The sequence below is a fragment of the Acromyrmex echinatior genome, chromosome 11, assembly GCF_024713525.1.
Source record: "Acromyrmex echinatior isolate Ae372 chromosome 11, ASM2471352v2, whole genome shotgun sequence".
Lineage (NCBI taxonomy): Eukaryota > Metazoa > Arthropoda > Insecta > Hymenoptera > Formicidae > Acromyrmex > Acromyrmex echinatior.
In genome coordinates this window covers 12,463,557-12,489,388 of record NC_141862.1, presented here as the reverse complement: position 1 = coordinate 12,489,388, position 25,832 = coordinate 12,463,557, and the positions used below count along the sequence as shown (strand labels likewise).

General features: G+C 28.1%; 2 protein-coding genes across 8 annotated transcripts in view; one reads left to right on the top strand and one right to left on the bottom strand.

The window, feature by feature from the left end:
- The window catches only part of LOC105144337 (uncharacterized), an 11,180-nt gene extending 7,666 nt beyond the window's left edge, over positions 1-3,514 (top strand). For all 4 annotated transcript variants that reach the window (XM_087410875.1, XM_087410876.1, XM_087410873.1 and 1 more), the window contains exons 15-21: positions 249-442; positions 520-660; positions 1,165-1,267; positions 1,599-1,672; positions 1,879-2,062; positions 2,164-2,330; positions 2,458-3,514. In XM_087410875.1, coding sequence (XP_087267001.1) covers positions 249-442; positions 520-660; positions 1,165-1,267; positions 1,599-1,672; positions 1,879-2,062; positions 2,164-2,330; positions 2,458-2,577 — 983 coding nt within the window. In that variant the 3' untranslated portion in view covers positions 2,578-3,514. The remainder of the gene's footprint in view (positions 1-248; positions 443-519; positions 661-1,164; positions 1,268-1,598; positions 1,673-1,878; positions 2,063-2,163; positions 2,331-2,457) is intronic.
- On the bottom strand, positions 2,979-25,832 carry bmm (brummer). Of its 4 annotated transcripts, XM_087410878.1 has the most exons (14): positions 23,814-25,832; positions 18,794-18,841; positions 10,628-10,740; positions 10,064-10,183; positions 9,657-9,845; positions 9,414-9,497; positions 9,148-9,324; positions 8,828-9,003; positions 7,915-8,025; positions 7,411-7,568; positions 7,151-7,238; positions 6,964-7,054; positions 6,676-6,871; positions 2,979-6,538 (listed from the first exon to the last, which is right to left on the bottom strand). In XM_087410878.1, the coding sequence occupies exons 1-14, from the start codon at positions 23,971-23,973 to the stop codon at positions 6,327-6,329; spliced, it is 1,923 nt and encodes a 640-aa protein (XP_087267004.1). In that variant the 5' UTR covers positions 23,974-25,832; the 3' UTR covers positions 2,979-6,326. The 4 variants fall into 4 exon arrangements, with proteins under 4 accessions (XP_087267004.1, XP_011051315.1, XP_087267005.1 ...); XM_011053013.2 differs by lacking the exon at positions 18,794-18,841 and having other exon boundaries at positions 23,814-25,803; XM_087410879.1 differs by lacking the exon at positions 7,915-8,025 and having other exon boundaries at positions 23,814-25,794.

Below are 25,832 nucleotides of genomic sequence, written 5' to 3'. Positions count from 1 at the left end.
TGATTAAATTATATTAAAATTTGAATACTAAATTCGTAACTCTACCATCTTTTAACAAACTTTTATATATATATATATATATATATATATATAATTTAATATTTCGAGCATTTGAAATGAATATTCAGTAAATATAATTTAAATAGTCGGTTTTCTTTTTTATTTAATTTAATAGTAATTTTAGATCAATTTCTTTTTCTATTTTTAGAAAGAGAGAGAGAGAGAAATATAATTTTCTTTATGAACAGGCACGCCATCGGCTGACAATCCGATACCCGGAATGAATTCAACTTCATCGCTGCTCGAACGACTCACCGCTTCTTCCAGTCAAAGTAGCCAACCAACAAGTCCGATGACCAACCCGTCTCCAACTAACGTGAATCTACAAGGCGTGAACCTCACTAGTCTGCCGAATTCCATCAACGGTCTACAAAACGTTCAGGTTATTTAAAATAGTAGTTTATTTTTCTCATAGAAGTTAATACAGATTGAAATGAATTAACGTATTGTTCATTTCAGGTATCGTTCCCGGGCTTATCGCAACCTATTACGATGTCATTGAATGTATCTCCAACTACTGGTGGAACCGTCACACCTACTGGGGTCATTGTTTCCCTTCCTATATCGTCTGCCACAAATACTTGTACGACGGTATCAAGTGTTAGTATCCTGTTTATATAAATAATTAAAGAATTATTTCTTTTATTAGTACAAAGCAGTTTAAAGTACAATTAATTCTTTATTAAGGCAAAGCAGTTTAAAGTACAATTCTCTCCATGAATTAATAATAAATAAAATATTTTTTATGTATATTTATATAAATTCTCATGTAATATTATTTACATTGGAAGAGTTAATATCAATGTGTAAAATAGCAATCTTCTCTCGTAAGGTACGTAGAGAAAAAATAAAAGCATTTTTTTAAATATAATCTGAATGCAAGCTATCGATTGAGCATGCAAAGAATTTGATCGGTCCAGCCATTATTAAGATCCGATAATCTCGGTCTTCTGCAACTTCGCGTAAAGGAATACATTTGATCTTGTACTATATGATGTCGCTGCGTTTCTTAGCGCCGAGACACTGCCGTGTCTCCAGATATATGTTAACAAATAAATAAGTTTATAAAATAATTTATATTTAAATATTACACTATTTTTACAGATGGTAGCCGCAACTGTTGTTACAACAGCTATCGCTGGGAGTACGCCAACGGTAGTGATCGCTAATCCTGCCAATGTCAATGCGCATTTGTCTTTACCAATCGGTAATATATAATCATATCCCATCATGAATATTACTGATTGAATTACATTTCTAAATTTTATATTCTTAAATGTTTCATGTTAAATATTTACATTTAAAAAAAAAAGATATTTTTTACTTTATAATTTTATTTATAGAAAACATTATTGAAAATCTTATTGTTCGTAAAAACATTAATTAGAAACTTAAGATATGATTACACACATAAACATACGTATTTAAGATATAATATATATATATATATATATATATATATCATTTTTGAGACATTTACTTTATTATTATGTATACAATATTTTTAGATATTTAAAAATTGATCGTATACTTTTCAGCCCAATTAATACCATCTGGAGTAAAAGGATTGTCGCAGCAAAATAGGAGTAATAACGCAGTGGCTCTTGCACAGGTATTAATTTAATACTCTGGAACACAATTTTTTTACATATTACATTATATAATAACGGCATATAATATTCTATAATATTAGAATATCTAGAATTAAATAGAAAAGATAGAATTTTTATATTAATTATTAAAATATCAGTATAATTGAATGCAAGAAATGTATTTATCAACACTAATATTAATTTACGTAACATTATGTAATCTTAGGGAGGACAAGCAATCCAACTTATTGGATCTCAAAGACAACGATTTAATCATATGACTCGTCAAGTACAATCGAATCAAGTTAAATCGGCTGTTTTATCGAATCAATTGGTGACAGTTGCCAAAACTGTAACGGCCAGTCAGCTGATATTGTCTGGTAATAAACAAGTATTAACTCCTATAATGGGTAAGTCAATAATGCCAAATCTATATTCATGGAAATAATAGTATAAGCATAGTACTTTATGTTTATCAATGATATCTATATATAAATCTTCTACTTCGCAGCCGCGACAAAACCTGTGCTTATGGCGTCACAGACGACGCCTTCTTCCCAAGTAGTACCTGTTAATAAACAAACTCTATTGACAAAATCCTTGCATGCTAGGGCTTCTACCGGTCAATGCAGTCAACAGACGCAAAGTCTCGGGGTGACTACTTTATCACAACAACAAGTATGTTTTAATTAAGAGATACTAATTAAACTTTTTTTTTAATATATCAAGTAATATAGTTTTATTATAAATTAAAAGAATCAGTCTCCTTTGCAGGAACAAAGAAATGATTATTTTGATTTTACAGCTTCAGCAGTTACTAGCTGCACAGCATAAAGTTGCCGTCGCGACGGGAAGTTCTCAGAATAGGACGCAAATTGAAGCTCAGAGAAATTCTACGTCTGCCCCAGGGGAAGATCCCGCCTGAATATGTTCAAATAAATGATAACGATCATGTTACGTCGAAATAATTGAAGCCCGCCCCTGAAAGAAATATAAAGAGGCATTTGTATATTACATCATGATTATCAATGAAATTTTAATTTTTGCATATGGAAATTGTATGATGAATTGCGTTTTTCTTTTAAGTCGTTTATTTAATTACAAAGAAATTTTACTCTAGCAACAATATACAGAAATATTTTACCAAATCAGTATTACGTAATATTTATGATCATGTGCAATAAATGCGGTTCTCTCAAATATCTGCCTTAAAATGTTACTTTAGGGAAGGTTTCAATTATTGTACATATAACTTGTGTATATATATATATATATATATATATATATATATATACATATATATATATATACACACACACAATACGATTTGTTTTATATTAAAAACATAATAAATATTCCAGTTTTTATTGATCTTCATCCCTTTTTTAGCACCAATAACAATTCTTGTATTCTTAATCTATTTTATGAGTACTGACAAGAACAATATCAAAACTTACAAGCGTATTTTATTTAATATATTAAAATTTATTCTGTTACTTTCGAACTTTTTTCCAAAGAACTGTCATTTAATTATGGTAATATTATTTGTTCATTTTGATATGCCTGTATATACAGTTTTTATTTGTAATCATAAAAAAAGTATATATATGTTATACATATATAAAATATTTTTTTGGTATTTTTAATATTATAAAAAAGAATATCCATGCATAAAACAAAAAACCTAGCAAAATATGTAGTTTGCATTCTTTTAATCTTATCATATAATGTTTATCGGGTATCTACTGTATTCATATAAATAACCAAAACTGCAAAATAAACAATCGCTAGCATTTAAAAAATACCAAAAAAATATTTTATTGATACTTATGAAATAGCATTAAAACTGTTTATAAAATGAATATTTTCTTATATTATTTCCTTTACAAGTCATTTGAAATTTATAGCTAACAAAGTATTTTTTTAATCTATATTTTCGTTATTTTATATATATATATATATATATATATATATATATATTATATAAACAAAATTAATCGACTTGAGTCATTCGTTAGCATTTATTCTACTTATCCTACTTTAAATAAAATAACACAACAATAAGCGTAACATTCACATTGTAATAACACCACGTAAAATTTTTATATTAATATTTTACAAAAAGGAAGATTTGTCAAAGAGATTAACTTTTCTTTTATAATACTTCTTTAATGGATTATTCATAGATGTAACAAATAGAAAAACAGTTTATAACCAAATAAAAAATTTAACTCGTTAATATCAAAATCGCATGATACAAATATTTAAAAAATTGCATTGTTTAAATCTACAATGAGTAAAAAAATTATTTGCTGCACCTATTTGGGATAATTTAATAGGAACATTTCACAGCAACTATTATTTATATTTTTTATATTTTCATTTTGTGAACAAAATTATCCCAAAGTATAAGCAAATTTTCTTTTACACATTATATAATTCGGATCTTGTATAAAGTAAAATATGTAGGTACATTTTCTAAAATAGATAATCATAAACTGAAATATTAAACATATATAAAAAAAAAATATTAGATATAAGATATTATTAAAAGCTAAACTGGTCATGATCAAAATAGTTATTAAATTATGTTTCGCAATATATAATCTGTATAATCTATAACAATCAAACCTAGCCGTACGATCACAAAAAATTTGTTATGTTAAAAAAAAAAGATAATTAACGCTAGGAAGATGATATGATAAATTATTCTAAAATAATCTCTCTTAAATATTAAGATATTCTTATATAAACTATTTATTCTAGTTTCACAACCTCCAGATTCGGTATGTTTCAACAACTTCTTAAACGAACAAAATTATATTAGAGGTAGTTACCATTGCATAGTTATTTTTATTAAAATTTTTCAGAAAACGTTTGCAGATATTTATTATGTAAAAGTTATAAAAGAGAATTATTGTGTATATAGGAGACAAAAGAATTTGGACAAAAGAATATTCAATGTATGCGTAAGAATATATATAACGAGCGATAAATAATTATAATGAAATAACTTATACTCTTATATCCATTGAAATTTTGAATTGATCTCATTACTATTAACATATATCTTAATTTAATTAGTAGAAAAATTCATAGAAAAATTCTAGGAAATTGTAACGAAGAGACTTTATAGTAACGAAGAAAGAAAATAATTATACGTCAGATTATATTGAATACAAAAAATTACTATCGAAATTAAAACAATAATTATTAAAGCAAAAAAAGGATAACATGAGTTAGTCTAAAATCATACATATTTGAACATATACATTCTCTAAAAAATAAATATTAAAATGAATGAAGGATGTCATATCCTTTTTAAATGACAAGTTGTTTATTTAGAGAAAACTTATAGTTCGGAAACATGATTTCCGGACTCAAGTTTGTTGATTCAATACCCTTAAAATTAGCTATAATTTTTTATATACCATATAAGCAGAGCATATCATGCATAAATGAGATTTTTTAAACTGTAGACTAATAATTAGAGAAACAGTTATGTATGTAAATAATTTTTTTTACTCAAAAATAGAGTCACTATTTATAGTTAAAAAAATAATCATTTAATCTTTAATATATATATATATCTATTCTAAATTCATAAAATGTCATTTTCTCTTCTGAAGTTTAGTTTACGCATTGCCCTTTATTTTCAGTTGTTTATTATTCATATTGTACTCGTCTCGATGTTTTTCTTCAAAAAAAAATTGGTTTTCTAGAGTTTCTTTCTAGAGTCAAAAATACCGATGGGTTTAGAATCCCATGTTCTTCCATCACTGATATATCAGTCTCTTTATATGAAATAATGTATCAATTCATGCAAACACTCATTATTACTGAATTTTCAAATTAGTAGATTAAGAGTAGAATACTGTTGCACGTCATAAAGACGCTTAAGACGCATGTTGCATGACGCATTTTGGTACGTATTCGATAATTGTGCTTGTGTATTCAATGCTTCATCTTAATTATATCTTGCAAGAACATACAGAATGGAATGTAGATGTTTTAATAGAATCGCGAATAGTTAACTTCGCGGATAGTAAGAAATATATCATACATATAAAATACAGTAAAAGGCATTTATAGTACTGTATATATGAATCTACGTACAGATCCATTTCTTGAAATTTTATTTTATGATTATAATAACGATATAAAATATTTCAGATTATAATGTTAAACTTTCAAGTGTTAAAATTATACATTTAGATGTCTAAATGGAAAAGTAACAACAAAAAGCTTTGTAAAAGATTTTTAAAATTTTTCAAAATCTTTGATTTATATTTTTACAAATATCTCACAAAATATTTGTGAAAATATAAAGATACACAATTATAATTTAACATTTAAATTAAAATGTTCTATAAGAACATAATTAAAATATAATTTTATTTTATTGGTATATCGTATGAGATAATCATGAAAACTCGATGACAATAATAAAAATTGATTAATTTTTCCTTTTAAAGTTACTGAACAATTTGTGTTACTGAACAATTTGTGTTACTTTTCGTATGAATATATAAATGCATTAAAATATTTCAATCTCATCATTTTATAAATTTTTTACGGTTAATTAAATAGCGCACATATGTTCTTGCAAGCTATTATCTAATAAGACATATCTTTAATTATATATGGTAACAGTAACAAGCTATTATCTTATTTCTATAGCAAACTTGTGGATGGTTGATCTACTTCCGGCCGACTATCCGGAGATTTAGACATTTCTGCTTGCTCTGGATTCTTCTCCACTTCCCACTCACTTTCTGGATCAGAGAATATATTCGCGCTATCCAATATATCGTCTTCTACTGATACATCAGACAAATTCTCCATGCTTCGTAAATTTTCATCGGTATAAAGAGACTCTGTAGTTGCTGCAAATATTTTTCAAAATTTTAATTAAAAATTTATTTAGACTAATGGTTAAAATTGGATAATTCAATTGAATATTAAAATATTGATCATGAATCTGTATCGTTGATGTTTCTTATGAAAAGAAAATGCCAATTACCGTCAAGTGTGTGCTGAGATAACCATGAAGATTCATCCCATTCATCGAATTGAAGTTTTTTATTGGTGTCAACTTCATCTATGGAAAGCATGGTATGCGATTCTGATTCCGTTACATCGAAGATTTCTGTCACTTGCACTTTATTGTTATCATCCATGTAATAATACGCTATTACTGCCTCTTGATCCGAAGTTACCTGGTAAAAGTTATAAAATTCGATGTAAAAATTGATTTTAAAATTTATTTAAATTGTGTTTTAAACATTATACTATTATTCTTATTACTCACTTGGAGAATATTTTCGAAAGTATCATCCACTGATGCAAAGTCGCCCATATTTATTACACAACTCGATTTTCTTGAATCTTTCCATTGCCCACTATAACAAAAAATGTTTTTAACAATAATGAATATTAATTCAAAAATTTGTTAAATGTAATTTTACAAAAGAACTATCTCCAATAAAATTACTTACCATTCGTTGTATTTGAGAGTCAAATTCAGGTTCTTTTGCTTTTTATATATAATATCTGTTTCTTCTATAGCTTGCACATCGTATGTATCTGTAAACATTTGAAAATATAAGAATCCGAATGCCAAATATTTAGGCCATATTCTTTTCACATGTGTTATATTTATAAGGCAATTAGATAATAAAAAATGTTATTATAATTTAAAGATTTATTAATCAATTTAAAGATTCAGAAAATTCATTGATGGTCGGAATATACTCACTCGAATCATATTCCATAATGTTGAAATAACATTTGATTGTTTGAGGCAAAGGCTCGGCATAGACATTGATCTTTGGGAATATTATACTCAATTGCTCCAAGAAAAGTTTAGTTAATTCTATTAGATTATCTCGTAATTTCGGGACACTCGTAATGAATCTGAAATAAGAAAGATATGCTTTTCATTAATTTCTAAACAAATTATTATAAAATATTACAAGTATTTATGTACAAACAAACATCTGTCTGTCGATATATTTTCATTTATTACTTTTTTTTTATCTTTTGTACTTCTATAAAGTACATAAATTCGCAACTAATATAAAAATTCGTGCGTGTATTAGAGTGTTTTCATAAAAGAAAGACAAGGACTCAATATGTGTGTCAAATAAAATATATTCACATTGAAAATAAGACAGTGAATGCTTTGATAATTTCATAGATACATCTTAGGATTTAAGATATGAAATCAAGAAAGCATTATATCTGAAAATTTTATGCTTACCGAGAGTGTGTTAAATGCTTATTGCGAGTAAGTGCCTGTTGCGGGATATGCAGAATATTTCCGACTATTTTGTATTCCAAGGTACGAGTTTCTATCTTGTTACCAATCAGACTACCAATGACATGCATGACGTTAAATACAATATCACAAGTGGTAATTATGCATGAAATTGCATCAATTGACTGAATCTGTGATATGTATCAACGTTGACAATGTTGCGCATGCAATGCAGTACAATAGAAAATAATAAAACAAAACTTAAGATGAGATTTCTGTCTAAAGGATTAAAAAATTACCTATATCGCAATCTCTTAAACTTTAAAAAATCTTCAAAAAATTTATAAAATATTCGAAATAATATAAAATAATGAAGCCAGCAATATTCAATTTAATTTTTATATAGATAATCACAATTGTGATATTCTCATATAAATTATAAATTTTTTCGTTCAGTTAAAATAAAGTTTTCAATCAATATATCGTCGAGAAATGTTTTTCAACGAAGCATAATAATTTTTATTCTAAAAATACTATAAATCTATACTTTATACTAAAGAAATAGTAACTATAAAATTTCGAACGCGAAAACAAATATATGTATATAAAATCTCAAATTTTTATATTCGTTTTTTTTAAACAAAAAATATTTGCTTTGAAAATTATCTTCTAGACAGAAATATTTTTTAATAATTGATCTGCAATATTTAATAATATTAAAAAATATTAATTTACAAAGTATACATACATATATTTGCAGCATGCAACACCACCAATTAATGAAAATAACAAAAAGCATTAAATATGATATTTATTTTTAAATATATATGCGTGCATTTGTATAAAAACCATTTCCTATATAAAGCATATATGTGATGCAATATTTGCATGCACGTATATTTCAATAGCTACTTACTTTGTGATTGTAGCGTACATTACATCTGCCGGTAGTGTGTAAGGCAAACTCAACAATGACAGCAACTTCATGCTACGGTGCTTGAACAACCAGTTAATAAGTCCCTTGTTGGCCGAATCTATAGCATCTTGGAATATTGTCATCACAGTCTCAGGCATATTAGCTACTAATGCTTCCTAAAAATGGAATGTCAAGAACATAAATAAATAAGGATAATTTAAGATTATTTAAGAAAATAAATTAAGTTTTTTAATTAAACTTTAAAAGAGTGAAATATTATCAAATATATTGTTGCTGAAAATATTGTGAATCTCTCTCACCTGTCTATGCATTTTACATTCCAAACATTCCGGATCATATTCCATACTATCGTCGATCGTTTCCTGAACTATGTATGTGGACTGAACCGCAAGACATCTTGTGCAGTTTAGTAGATTATTACGATGTAGAAATCGCAATGCATCGTCAAATCCTTGCTTACACATACTCGAGAGTATCTATAATTTAAAAGTACATAAAATTATATTTATTACATTTAAGATATTTAACGTAATATCAAAAGACATAATTAATATTTTCATTTTACCTCCGTTTTAGGCGGAAAGAGTATTTTCGTGAACCTGTATATATTTTGTCTGGAAAGTTCTATGCTTGTATTGGCGACATTGACCTGCAAGATACAAAGATATGTATAATTAATGATAATTATAAAGTCTAACCAGGATTAACTAAGTGAGCATACTCGTTAACTTAATTACACATATTATCGAAGATATTTTAATTTTATTAACGAGAAATTAGTTTATTAATATGTACAATCAATATGTACGTGAAAAAGTTGAGATGAAATGTCCCTCGGACATATATCGCTCTCTCCGCAGAATGGACTAACGGTAATAGTATTTTCATCGAGTGTAGGAAGATTATCGCTAAAACCACCGTCCATGTATCTGATGCCGTGGAATCGTGGCGGCAGCAAACCAGAAAATAGTGGCACGAACGAAGAGGCTAATAGAGCCTGTAGAAAACATAAAAGACTAAATAACTCCTCAAGGAAAAGACAAATTGTTACAATTGGCATGAAAAAATAGATTTTAAAATTTGTGCATACACGAAATTTTTCTAAAGAGATAGAAAATTATTTTCCAAAATATTTCCTGATATCCCGATTCTTCGTTTTACTAAGAATTTATTGCGAATAAATGTCTCACAATCTAACATATATACTTTTCTTACCTGCATCAAATCATCCTTTGAGTTGAATTGAGAAACGATCACATTCTTACCATCATAGACTCTCGTTAGAGAGATATGCAATTTTCCGTTAACACGAATATGTGCGTCATCTGGTAAAAACTGGAATATAGTAATAAGAGTAAGATAGTAAGAATAAAAATAAAAATAATTGTAAATGTAATATGCATTTCTATTATAAGAAATCTGAATTAGTAAGAGATTATATAACCGAATCTAAAGAAATTTAGTTTGCAGAGCTCGAAGCTTCGTTTTGCATGCATTGTTTAGATAATGTCAAAAATATTATTCATGTCAGGTAAAAAATCTTTTTGGCACGAATATATAATATAAATATAAAAGTACATAAATATGTATAAACATATTTCATATATATGTGATTTTACATATGTCATGAATATTTATATATATACATGCTTGTGTATGTTTATATATATTTATATTTATTCATGCATGAAAAATTTTTTACCGAGAGGTAATACCAGAACGATCAGACTGCCAGATTCTAATATGGAATGACATCATTTTTTATTCCACTCCACTCACCTTCCGCAATCCATCCAGCAATATCTCTTGTATATTGAAAGATGGACTGAACGGTCCGAGCGTACGTTGTCGTGCTTCACGTGCCACATGTAATACGTTGCTCGTCATTTCGCCTAAAAAGAGAGAAAAAACAATTATCAAAGCAGGACCAATCTGAGACTATTATTCGCGAATTTGCCACCGATGCATCATTGGAATTCAATTGATGATAATAAATCCATCCATACATTTGTCTTACTTAAGGAGAGGCTGCATAAGTTATCGAGTGAAGCAAGTTCTCAGATAAGAATATTCGAAAGTAAGTATAACGGAATAAAATGCAACAAACTCCCGTTAATAATCACGTTTATTGTCACAATTTCACGCAACTAATTTCTTTAAATAAAATTTATTTAATCAAATATATTAAAGGATTCATGATTTAGCTAAAGAAATACGATCGCTTACAAAAGATTATTTTAAAATTTATACAAAATTTATTAATGTAAAAATATATTATATATCAAGTAATTTTGAAAAGATTCTAATAATTGTAAATGTACAAAAACAATCTTATAAATAATATTTAAAGATGTGAATATGTCTTTTTATTTATGACATCTTAAGATGGTTTTAAATATAAATGAAACCTATGTATTATTCAACACAAAGTCACAGATAATTAATATCATTTTTTTAGAAATACAAATCCATGTATAATTTATGAATCTGTATATATATTAGGTGTTGGAATTAATTCGTAGCGTTTTTTAATGAAAGAATGTTATTTATTTCACATGAGCATTAAAAAATACATTAATGAAAGTACTTCCCATCACTTGTAAAACGCTACGAATTAATTCCAACACCTAATATATATATATATTTGTACATTAATATTTATTTATTATAAATATTTAAAATATATAAAATTAAAAAATCTATATTTTAATTTTATATAAATATATATATATATATATTTATTTATTTATTTATATAAAATTAAAATATCTGCATATATATATATATATGCAGATTTATGAACATTACAAGTACTTTTATAAAAAAATGTTTAATTAAGTAAATTAAATAATAAGTTAGTTAAAATCCATATATAATACATTTACCATGATATCTAATCAAAATATGTCTTTTGCGATGAAAAAGAAGATGAATCACGCAATACGAGATTAACGATAAGATATTTACCAAAATATCAATTGACATTGTCTTCAATAAAATATCGGATAAAAAGGTTTTAAGAGAATTGTATTAAAAGTTTAATTAAGAATTGTGTATATATGTAATTTTATCAAGTCTTATTGTTAATATCTGGAATTAATCTGACAAATGAGTATAATTAATAAAAAGATCGTATTTCTCTTATCTCTTTTATCTTAATTAGTTTTATTTTTGTTAGATATTTTATTGAAATTGTTAATTAACTGCTACGAAAATGCTGCAATTTATGATTCATACTCAATGATCAACAACGTTCCTATCACTAATGAGATATTCGCTTTCTATTAATTTATTGATCTTTTTAAATAACAAGGATTTTTTTAAGATATTCGTTTTACACAAACGAATTCACTATATAGTCATCAAGAAAATCTTAAGTCTTACAATCAATATAAAAATACAACACGAGTCGTAGCTTTCTTTGAATATCCACAAGCGAAATACGAAAGCGAAGTTTTAAAATGTTAATATCGCAAAAGTTTTAAAATGTAATCAAATGATGTTACATATAAAATGAAACGATCTTGGAAAATACTTAAAAATATGCTGTTTTTCAAAACTATCGCGATGTTTATGATACATCAATAATAAATATAAATGCGTGCATTTATTAAAACTTTACGCACGTCCTTTTGTTTCTGTGGCATTATTAGCCTAATTCAGGAGACAAACCTGAAGAAAAAAAGAGCGATAAGAGAAGAGAAAAGATATCGTTGCGCGTGTATTATCTTCCGATCGACCACGCGATATTTCTTGTTGAAATAATATTTCATGATCTCTGTGATCCTTAAGAAATTATCTATTATGAAAAATCGCGGAATGACGTATGAAACATTTTGTGCAGTGACGCCTACGGGGGGTATCTCTTAGTTTATGATTAAGTCAAAAGGTTAAAATCGTTTACACAAGATGAGATATTTCAAATCAAAACTGCTTCAAATCAAAATGGATTATTTAATACGAATTTAATACAAAAAATTAATACAAAACGTACTTGAATATCTCTCCCGCGCAATGAAATCTACAAGGAGAACAACACAATAACGATGATCTCAGTTTAAAAAAGGAGCAAATATACAAGGATAATTTTATTCGCGCGTTGACAGAGATATATATCATTCATTTGTTACATAACTCTAAAATTGTAATTCTTAAGTTATCTACAAAAAAAAATTTTTTATAAGAATTTAATATCTTGAGTGAAAAATTTAAATTTCTCTACAATTTTTTTCTTTTATTCTTCTATAATTAGCAGACCAAATCGTTACATCAAAATTGCATTAAAAAGAGATACAAAATTTTAACGCTTTAAAATGATTCAAAACATTCAAACTGAAAATTCTTTTTTATCATTTTTATACCGTTATTGTAACAAATGATCATTTTAAACATCTCTGGCTTGTATTTGGATAATCTACGAATAAACACTTGTGAATTTTCAAATTTCGCTGCCAATGCGATGGCCATTACATATCTCGCCGAGATAAGCACGTGCATCTATGTTAAGGTTCGCGTAATGTTTACGTTCGGCCAGGCGCGCGCGCTTGATCTTGGAGCCGAAAAAGAAAACAAGTCATTCTCTGATATAGCGATTATTTCGGATTTCTCAATTCCTATGCAACGTCATATGGGTCGATGAGATAATCGCCGAAAGACGAGAAAGAAACAAGTAGAAAGGCAGAGAGAAATAAAATAGCCGCGTAAGGGTTATCAGATGATGTGCGCAAATGTTGGGGAGTCAGCGTGAACCGATGTAAACGTCAGCTTAACCGATAGATAGGAAACAGCATAGCTTTGTTCACAGTATCTCTCATGCCTGGCCGTAGAGATACGAAACGAGAGCTGACATCACGTGTCGGAATCGTTCGCGGTTCTACGCCGCGCGATCGTTATACGTCCGTAACGCAGAAAGATCAAGGAGAAATGATGACACCATCAGCTAGTATCCAGATGAATGAAATTTCTTTCTTAAAGATCGAGACAAAAAGCCGAAATGCTATGATATTGAACAAAGCTACTCGTTTTTAGAAAAATATAGGCTGGTATTCACAGTTCATTTTTATTTCAAAATCATCTTAAATTAATGTTTTATGATGCAGTGATCGGTATTCATAGATCGGTATATTAATAATCAGTTCTTATTTTAAGAATGTCTTAAATAATGTCTTAAGATGATATACACTGTCAGATGTCAAACGAGCAAAAGTCCTAAATACACAATACGAGGCAACAATAACGACAAATGTTATAATACATGTTACAAATTTTATACCTAATGTAAAACAAAATTTTCCTTTTTTATTTCTTGTAATCGTTCCTTTCTATAATTTGACTTATTCCAAACTATGTTTGGAATAAATGATTGTGATCTATGGAGTCAGAGATTAGTCAAACTTGACTAAACAACGAAGTGATAAATTTCTTCTACGGCAACTTCTAACAGACAGTAAAGATATGCTCATCTTCAGACTCATATAGAATTTAATTTCAACATTGTCGCAATACTTTGTCAAGACATCTACGAATTTGTTGAAGATGATTTGAAGAAAACCGAAATGTCTAAATGTTCGGATCATCGCTCAGATACCTCAGACATTAAACAACGACAGACGATGAATCCGAAATATCGAAGACATCCGAGCGACATTTCCGAACGCAGTTATCAGAAAATAAATAATAAAAACCGGATATATTATAATTTATTTTTTAAATAATAAAAACCGGATATACTATAATTTATATTTTCTGAGACTCGATCTCGATGTTAGAAATGTCAGATCTACAAATCAATTCCAAATTATTCATGACATTCTTAAAAGAAAATGTATTAACATTGAATTATGCAAATAAGAAAATTTCAGAATACATTTTTTATGTAATTAGCGTTCCATTATGTATAAGCACCGTTACTAATGTGATTTTATTTAAACGATAGCAATAAATTTTAATTGCATTGAATATTAAATTGAGCAGTTATGAATGTAATACGATCATAAATATATTATGCATATAACAAAAAATAATAATTTATGCGTTATGTCATATGCGCGTAATGAAATGTAACAAGGAATATTGGAAATAATCTTTGAGATCTTGGAAAGGATATGCTAGTAGGTTTGTAAATTCGTTCCCGTTGACAAGAATTAATAAATGATAGATGCATCTTTCATTGGATGCGAATAAAAATCGGGGGAGTGAATCATTCATCAAATACAATATATTCGATCTATGAACGCATTCATTAACTAGCCGGAACTGTTATTTATACTGACAAACATCATATCGTACTGATCTTTGTAAATTTGCTGTAGCCCGAACTAAGTGAATCATCTGAAACCTATCCGGGATCTTATATAATCTTCATCACGTTTATTTTTTGTGATCTTATTTAAACAATTTTTCACTGAGATAAAACTTCGATAAAGCAAAAAAGAGACTTTTTTTCTCTCGTCAGAAGAATGCAATGATCTATAAGAACAGGTTCCACTAATAAGATTAATTTTAATCAATTATTGTTTTTTTTATTTTTTTTTTAATTTTAGGAATCAGAAAATGATAAATGATAAAGTAACTAAAATTAATCTTACATTGATGGAACCGAATACTAATTTAACCAGATTTATTTAAGCATTAAGAAATTAATGAATTACATAATCTTAGATATAAACGTACATATAATATAATAATGGTTAGATCCTAAAATTCTAGCGATCTAAAATGGACATTAGTTATATTCGCCAATTCGATTTTTTAAAAGAAAAAAAATTTTTATTATTATTTCAAATAAAACATAACTATATTTAAGTAACATATTAAAATAATTGATATAAAAATCGCGTTAGAGATTCTAAAACGTTAACGATTTAAAAATAAACGTCAGTTATTTACCGATTTGACTTGGGGAGGGAAAAATTTTATTGTTTCAGGTAAAAAATAAATGTAATTAAAGACCGTATTGAAGTAATGGATACAAAAATAAAGATAAAGATATTTGATACAATTACTAATGTGTAAAATGATATGTAAAATTCACGAAGAAGTTCTCCAAGATGGCATGCTGCGTTTTATTTATTAACTTTTATTAATCCTAAGAGTAGAAAAAAATATTAGGTGCATCTACGCGACTGATCGATCACCGCAGATTATTGGCAACAACGACACGCCAAGATACAAAAAATATTGAATACATGCGCGACCTTTGTCATTACACGTGAACAATAGCCTGTCTGACCGTGTATTATAATTAGCAAAGTAGTATCAGATATACCTGCATGCAGAAATATTCCTTGGACTTTAAACTTTATTGTTAATCCTTCAATAAGTATCGCAAATAGATAATATGTGCAGTCTGCGATTTACGATCGATTATACGTGTACAGTGCATTATCGATACTATCTAGAAAAAAATGAAGATAAACGAGTTCATTGTGAAGGTATTGTTCCGTTATTGCAACATTGTATTGTTCGATTGACTTATTTTTAGGAAACTACAATCGCAAGTATAATTAACTTCGCTCACCATGGGTAACTGATGATAAGAAGCTTTACGACTGACACATTAATTGTCGAATATGAGTCAATTCAGAGGCCGATATAACGTCGAGAACAAAATTTATTTAAATTAATATACTGACTACCAAACACAAATTAATTTCTGTTGATGATCTATAAATAGAACTTTATAATTATTCGTCAATTATATTTTTTGGTAAAAAATATAAATTTTATTGCAAATTTTAAATAAAAAATAAATATTGTTATAAGTATAATTAAGCAGCATATTAAAATAACTGATATAAAAATAACATTGGAAATTATTTAATTGTACAGACAGCATATTAATGAATTTATTCGCTTTATTATGAATTAAGAGATATATTACAATTTATAATAAATTACCAATTAACGCATATTTGCAAATCGGTTTCTTTACTGGCGAAAAAATAATAAAAAAATATAAACTGTGATTAAACGATTCGTCGTCTCTCTTTTATCATATATGCATATCACATACATATACATACGTTAAATGAAAAACGCATTCATTTAATGTTCATTAATGTATTTTAATTACTTCCTCTCTTATTGATATTAATCGACTAAGATCACTTTACGGAACGTTGAAAAAAATATGTGAAACATCTCGCATTTTCTTTCATTGCGTTTTATCGCGGTATGAAGTACGCTAATATTACATTCCGCACTTCCTACACCTGCTTCCCTCCGACAATTTATCAATTTCAAGCAAGGTCTTTGTATCCACTACGTAATCGACAAACACCGCGCACGATGTAATTTTGATCACTTTTATCAAATAACAAATTGTAGGGCGTAATCGGCTTGTTGTAATAAAAACAGCGGCCAAATCATCGGCGAATCATCGATAATTACTTATCATGGCACAGATAATATCCGGGCAAATAAATATCGAGAATCATCGATACTTATCGCCAAAGTAATCCATCAATTCTAGTAAATATTTGATCGTATACTTAGGATTTTCATGAGTATCTCGTATCACATATCTCAAAACGTTAGCGTTATGATTAATATTCAAATCGGCCGATCTATTAATATATGTAATCTCTGATAAAATGCCGGAGCATTTTTGTCAAATCTTCCTCAATGAGGAAAATATGTTTTCAACTTCAGATAACTGCAATACCTCGACCTCGAAACGAAAGCTGCACTATCGCTTCCTTGGCTAGAAATAGCGCAGTGAAAAGTATTATAAGACCACTATCGTATCATTTATCGTATAATTTTCCTGTAATAAACGTATACATCGTAACCCAGTTCCACTGACACCGAAGTATTTAGGCGAGAGAACCGATTAGAAATAACGTCTAATCCTTTCTATTTGCCGATTTGCGTTGCATGACCATGATTTTGATCGGCACTTATAAAGACACGAAAACATATTTATCTCAACCGATCAACTTGTTGTACGACGCACGTCACATTATGGACATGCCTGTCTATAATGACCTTGTTTGCGCGAGAACGGAAATGCGTGACTGAATTCTATGAAAGTAATACGTTTGAAAGTGACAATAAACAAATAGCACGTGGAATTACTTTAAATGTTGAATCGTCGATTTACGAAGATTTCGAATGTGGAAATTAATTCATTGATTGGTCCAATTCGATAATTAATTAAAGAATTAAATTAATACAGAATAAAATTCAATTAATTGAAAAATTCAAATAATAGAAAAGTAAAGATACTAGAAAAGAGTTATGTTTGTCAACAAATTATGTTTCAACGCTTACAGTTAAGTAAGTAAAACATCAATAAATACTAATAACACACAAAAAATCATACTAAATAGTAAAAAATAATTTATAATATTATACTAAAAAATGATGTCAACATTATTTTTTTGTAATGTATTAATTGAAAAGAATGATATAACATATGATAAATGTTTCGTATAATTCAAGAATTCATTACTTAAAATTTCTAATTGATTAAAATTCTAAAATATCTAATATGCTGGTTGTTTTATATTAGGTCATTTAAAAAGTATCCGCGGTTTTTTGTTCAATTTTGAATGAAAAAACCGCGGATACTTTTTAAATGACCCAATATTTTATTTATTGACTTTATTCGCTGATTAATCGAAGCAATCTCTCGAAATTATATGTCGGTCTATAAATTTTTTTATACGAATCGCTAAAAGTTCGCATAAAAATCATCGTTTTAAAAAATAAATGAGCAGAGTTTTACAGAATATTAATGTAAATTTGTAATATTATTTGCGAATCGATCTTCAGATAAAAACAGTTGCTCAATGAAAGACAAAGAAAGACTATGTTTTTTCAATATATCAAAGTCTGCCAAGTTAAATTTTATTAATGAATCATACGTCATCCCGTCAAACAGTGTTTTTAATTGAGCTCAGATTACGTTTGCCGTAATTTGTCTTTGTAATTAGGACTTACGTAAGACGTTGAGTGCAGCGACGTTTGACCTCGCCGTTACACTCGCATCTGCGTCAGAGAAAATAATTTATAATAAGTTCTCTGCGTTGTATATATGTACGTTATGTGTAGACGTAACATTTTGTGCGACTTAAACGAAACATTCAACACCTCGACTCTGCTTCGATTTTCAAAGCGTATAATTTGTACATCTCGGAACTTTTTCATTTTAGCTGAAAAAAGGCCCAAACTTAACATCCTCTTTTGTATCATCTGTACAAATAAAAAAAACGATTGAAAAATAGATGAAAAATAAACGATAAGTAAGAATATGAAATAAAATTATGAGACAAATTTATTTATATTTTATCTTATATGTATCTGTGTATCGTAGATAAAATAATAATAAATTTAGTCTCATTCCTTTCCGATTTTAATTTACACTAAACAAAATGTTTAATTGAAAATAAATAAATTAGAAGATTAAATCAGAATTCCGGTTATCTCAATTAGAATTTTAGTAGATTTAAGCAGAAAATTTTTTTGTTAACTCTAAAAAAAATTCTAGTTGAGATAAAAATCCGATTGATATAATCAGAATTTTCTAGTTTGTCCATTTTCAACTAAATATTTTTTCAATGTATAATTCACAACAAAATTGAGTTGAACACGCTCACTTGTGCGCCACACAATTTCAGCGTAATGTGTCATTGCGAATGCATAATTGTGCGGAATAGTGTGTAATAGAGAGAAACAAGCGTGTTTGTGTTTATCAAGCTTCTCATGATAATAAAAGATAGCACGTTTAGCTTTGCATGGAAACAAACATTCATACGATAAACCACGCGTTAGCCCCGAATGCTTCAATGCGGCTGCTAGGCATGCGACTTATTTACGCGAAACCAATGCTTATTAAGGGTGATTACGCAATATTTTGCGAACTATTTCAGGATTTGTGAAAGTATGTCAGAGATAAGTCACGCAGTGAGTTTTTAAAGGTACTTCACGAAGATTATAGTATAATTGCCACTTTATTATCGTATTTACACTGCGCATGTTTATCGATAATAAATAACACGTGTCATGTGACATAATATTATTGAAATATAAGAGTGAATTTGTTATTCAGATGAAATGAAATATAGGAGTGAATTTGTTATTCAGATCTATGACAGAAATTCTTAGGAGATAAGCTGTCGTATACCTTTTTTTTCATATTTTATCTTATTTATTTTATAATATTCTATCTCATTTTCTTTTTAATTTTTATCAAAAGCTGTTGAAAATTTAAAAACATCTATTAAAATAGCTATTTTTAAAATAATGACCATCTACTATAATTAAATTTAAAAGGCTATTTAAAATATTTAAATAATTATTTAAATAGCCCTTAAAACATTATTTCAATTTTTTCCATTAAAAATAGCCTTTTAAAAAATTATTTAAATATTTCTCCTAATTTACACGCATAAGTTAAAGAAAAAAATAATTTTGTTAAAGTATCTAAAAAAAAATAGATATAGATTTGAAAATAATTTTGTTGGATCAAAATAATTGTGTATATAGGAAACTCAAGTACAATGAGCAATGTTGCAATTGGCATTTTAACAACCAACTTGAACAACCCATATAGTTATTTTGATAATCCAACAAAATTATTTTCAAATCTATATTCAGCTAAATTTTTAGATATTTCAACAAAATAATTTCTTGTATGTTAAACAAATATTTTTTCATAGATAAAGACTTGCGATGTAAATAATAAAACTTCATTTCTCGAAATATATTTTTTATTTATTTTCCAAAGAAATGTAATACTGAGAGAAATATTTTCTATATCCATTATTTTGTTGATATGTGAATTACAAAAATTTTCTTAATATAATTAATAAAGATTTTTTTAAACGAGCAATTATAGTTATTCATAAAATAAAAATCGTTGTTTAATTAAATAAGTATGTACAATGCTATAAAGTTTTTCAAACGTTTCGACTTACAAAGTCTTCTTCAGCGAAATACATAACAACATTTTTAAATAACTCCTTACAAAGTCAACGAACTTACAATAATACAATAATAAAAATTATTGCCCTAAGCTAATCTTACATACTTATTTTTTCATTTAGATGTTATAGAAAATAAGTATCTAGTTAGAAGTCCGAATTATAAAAGTGTGTTTTACTAATCCTCGGTTGTTATCGAGAATCCAGCTCAGGCAACGATTTTATAAAAAATATACAACAGAGAGATCTCCTTCAACAATTATCCTAATATATTGTTAATTTATATAGAATAGTCTATTGAATTAAAATCAAAGTCAATAACTATGTCATCATGTATAATAAAAACAGCTCTTGCTTGTCAGACGTTTTAAAATAGACTGGACCAAAATTTTCTTATTTTACAATCAAAAAATTTTGTCGTTATAATCAAAATTTGGAATAATCAAATTTGAAAATTGATAAAATAACTAAATTTTTATTAAAACGCAATTTTTTAATTAAAAAATAAGAAAGTTTTTGTAATTCACATATCAATATAAAATTATAATTATTCGTAAAATAAAACATTTTAGTGTATATTTTTTTATCTTCTTTTTATGCAATTGATTTCATTCAATTGCATATTTTATGCATCTTTTATTCATTATTATTGATTTCTCGGCAAATTAATGATCGCATTTAGCGATCATGCAGATATCGCACCTGATAAACATGTGAGCAATCTTAATTATATCTTACGATAATCGCCCGCGCATATTTAACATGTAACGCGTGCGAACAATCTCGACAAGCGTGACAAATATGAGAAAAGGCAGCGATTACAAATTTACCGCGTCGTGTGCTAATTAGTTGCTCTCATTATCTCAGTAACACATGAATTATAGGCGGAATAATAATAAATCCATCCATCGCGATTTCGCCGAACCCCTCTTGTGCAACAATAAGTAAGTTTCATTTAACAGCGAGTGTTGTATTATTCAGATAATTACGAAACTTTTTAGTAATCAATTTTCAGATATGCGGAGAAAAACCGTCTGTCTGGTTGGATTAATTAGAATTCTGATTGAAAATAGACAAATCAAAATTTCCTGATTAAATCTACTAGAATATTAGTAATCGGAATTCTGATTGATATAATCAGATTTTTTTTTTATTTGTCCATTTTCAATCAGATATTTTTCTTCAGTGTATAATAACAATTTATCAAATGAGTTAATTTACGACTTTGGATGTTACTATTATGTAACGCAGGTGTCATCAATTCTTGGAAAAAAATTATTGGAATAAATAATTCAGAATATCTTGTTGGATAAATTAAATGTTAGAGAGCTACACTAAGAAAAATGTTTGATTAAATTAATTGAAATTCTGATTAAAAATGCACGAAACAGAATTTTCTGGTTAACTCTATTAGAATTTTAATTGAGACAACCGAAGTGATTGATATAATCAGAATCTTTTGATTCATCCATTTTCAAAAAGATATTTCTTTCAGTACATACACTTTTAAATCTTTCATTCAAGACTTTCCCCTATCAAGAAACAATTCGTGGAAATGTATTATTCAAATTGCTATGAAAAACAGAATGAAATGTTCAATAGAAAAAAGATAAGTAAACACTATCACAAAAAAAGAAAAAGAAGACATTGCGACAATTCACAAAAAATAATTCTTGAAATGTTTGAGTTATTATTATGTATTACTATTATGATTTAAATAAAGAGAAAGTTAAAGAAAAGAGAAAAAGTATGATACTTAGAATTACGAAGAAAAGAGAACAAAAGAGAAAAAAAAGAAAAAAAAATTTATAACCTGTCAATTTTTAAAAATGTTAATAAAGAAAAGAATAGGGAGAAGAAAAAAATGTGAAATCCTAAGTAACCTAAATAAGTAACCTAAATTAATTAAATAAGTAAATAAATCTTTAATAAATAAAATAATCTAAGTAAATCCTAAGGACAGATTGCTTTTGATAATTTCGAAGATCCGAAGCTTTGAAAGAAGGTCTGTTTTTTTATCGCTGCACTATTTGAACTGGTACACACAGCACAATAAGTCGAAGTGAAACAAATGTATTATATATTTGTTTCACTTCAACTCATTGCATCGGTTCAAAATGCAACAATAAAAAACAGACCTATTGATTTAAAGAAGATTCGGAGTTACTTTCGAAAATTCAAATTCTTTCAAAGCTCAATAAATCTTCGAAGCTCAAAACTAACGATCCTATTTCAAAGTAGTGGAGCATCAACAAAAGAATAAAAGAAAAAATTAAAAGAAGTAAAAGAAGAAAAAAAACAATGAATAATATTAAAATAAAGAAAATAAAAAAATTTAAACAATATTAAAAATATAATATTAATATTGTTTAATATTTAAAAACATTAACATTTTTTAACATTTAATATTTTTTATTGCAAAGAAAGCTGCTTCTAGATTTTCTTTGATACTCCTATTAACAGGAATCAGCAAGAAGATTTCACGAAGAAAAATATCATGATAGACTAATTGTAAGAGTAATAATGGACACGTGGGATCAATTCAATTAACTTTACGCGCTCTATTCACAAAGACTTCCGAAACCGTCGCGCGTCAGATGGAAATTATTTCATACACAGATAGTTATCAAAGGAACAATGAGAGGTAACTCAATCCCTTGAATTAAATAACACTTGAATTAAATAACACTTTGTGTAACACATTTAACTTGCACGTGTGTCAAAATGTAAATCAATCTTCTCTGTTGTTAATTTCAAAATAAACAATGTCCATATTAACGTATGCACTTAGTAGATGATAAACTAAATTTTAATCAATTCTAATACATTTCTTAAATTAAATAAATTTAATTCCTTTTTCTTGAGTTAAATTACTTCACTCCATTCTTTTAGTTAAATTAACGTCATATTGAGCGGAGCAGTGGCGGCCTTTAGAAATGATTAAAAATAACTCAAGCTAGGTAAAATTCATTATCTATGAATTTAATAATAATGCATAATTAAGCAAAAAAGGGAAGAGGAGATGAGAGTTCACTCACCCAGGGGTAGATCGCAGAGCAAGCAACACGCGGCCATAGCGCCCGCGGACGCGCCGCTTATTTTATCCAACAGTAAATGTGGCGCGTACTTTTTGAAGCAGACCGCCACGCCGACATGGTAGATGCCGAGGAAACCGCAGCCAGCAAACGACAAATTCATGTTGTCCTATCGTTTTGACTTATTAATGATGGTGATACCTTCCTGATTATTTTCCAAGTCGTATCTTCCTTCCTTTCCGGTTCGCTCGCTCCAGAAACGTTTTAAGTATTCTTTCACGGTGAACGACTACGCAGTTTACAACGCAGTTTTGTCTTAACTGCGAAAAAAAAAATCGCGGCTGATCACGGGATTCACTCCCGTATGCAGGCTGTATGCGTGTGTATGTGTGTTTGACGTATATGGAGGAGAAAAGCGCGGTATATATATATATACGTTTTCTTTCTCCAGAGAGTTTCCTTTCTTGATTCTCGTACGTATAATGTATATCGACTTCAAGTGCGCGAAATGATACACGTGCTACGACGGTCGATCGTATACTGTCATCGTGTGAGCAACAGCTGTTCGTTTCGGATTAAATATCAAGCGCGCTGACGAGGAATGAAACAGACAGAATGGGGATAAGGAGAGAAGGAAAGACGTATATACACATCACACTATTACAAGATATCGGCTACACAGCGATAATACCTACGCAATAACGTGAGAGGCCACGTGACGTAACGTCATCCGATTGGCGTACGCCGAGTGGTGTGGTTCACTGACCACGCCTATCATATGCTCGGCGTTCACAAAGGCATTGCGGCATTCGCATTTTGTTTATCAAGCAAGTTCCGCAATCAATTCAAAACAATCGGTGCCGTCAAATCATTGAAAAGTATTAAACAATGATAATTCTATAGAAAATAATATAATATATTATATGTGATAACACAAACTATAGAAATCAAAGCCTTTGTAACCATTATCTATATACTTATCTTAGAATTCAATCTTAGGATAATGAAGCGTTAGGAATATGATCTTTTTCTTTTTTTTCTTCAAAACAATCGATGCTGTCGAATCATCGAAAAGTATTAAAGACTGACAATTCTGGAAAATAATATAATATATTATATATGATAACACAAACTGAAGAAATCAAAGCCTTTGTAATCATTATCCATATACTTATCTTAGAATTCAAATAGAGAATTGGACCAAACGAGTCCATTAAGTCCTGCAAAACCAGTCGCATTTAAAAATTGTTTTTGCGAATCTTAGTGTTAATAAAGGATTTTGTATTAAAATTAAGAATAAATTTTTTTAGAAAAAGAAAGAACATTATTACGAATCTTACACTTACTTCTTATCCGATTTTATATTTTATGTCGCCTGAAATAAAAATTAACGAATTTCGAAAAAAATAAGAAATACGTAGTAAGAAATATAATTATCTATAAAATGGTTGCAAAGGAGAAAAAAACAAAAGGTAAAAAGCAAGAAATGGAAAACAAAGAGTGCATTGTAGAATAGGCTTAACTCTATTAAACTACCGCAGTAATATCACTAGTTAAATTGATTAGCAATTTGACACATTTTTTATACTTATTTGCATCTTCGAAACGATCTTAATAATGTTGAATGACATATTAAAATCTGTAAATAATTAATTCTCATTGCGAAATATATTATCTCGGCAAGGAGTGCTCGAACTCAGATCTCTTGCATCTCGTGCGAGTGTCCTAAATCTTTAGATTACTGAGACTCTAACGAGCGCGTTTGAGTGGGTAGGAATATGTTGAAACATGTTGAAGTATGCGACGCGAATAAATCTAACAGCTTGCATTAACATTGCTACAACGGTGCGTTCCATTTCATTTATCCTTGTTGTTCATCGAATATTAAAGAAAGATATAAAAAATATATCATGCGTGAAACGGAACTCACCTAACGTTTGCAACGTTACTACCATATTACTGGAACGTTGCAATATTGTTGCAATGATTTATCCTGTATGTATAAAATATATTTACTATAAT

Coding starts and splice junctions, on each gene's coding strand:
- bmm (XM_087410878.1), bottom strand. CDS start 23,973: ATGAATTTGTCGTTTGCTGGCTGCGGTTTCCTCGGCATCTACCATGTC. Junction 10,741..18,793: donor CGCTGCACTCAACGTCTTAC/GTAAGTCCTAAT, acceptor CTCTCTTTTTAG/GCGAAATGACGAGCAACGTA. Junction 6,539..6,675: donor ATCTCAGCACACACTTGACG/GTAATTGGCATT, acceptor AAATATTTGCAG/CAACTACAGAGTCTCTTTAT.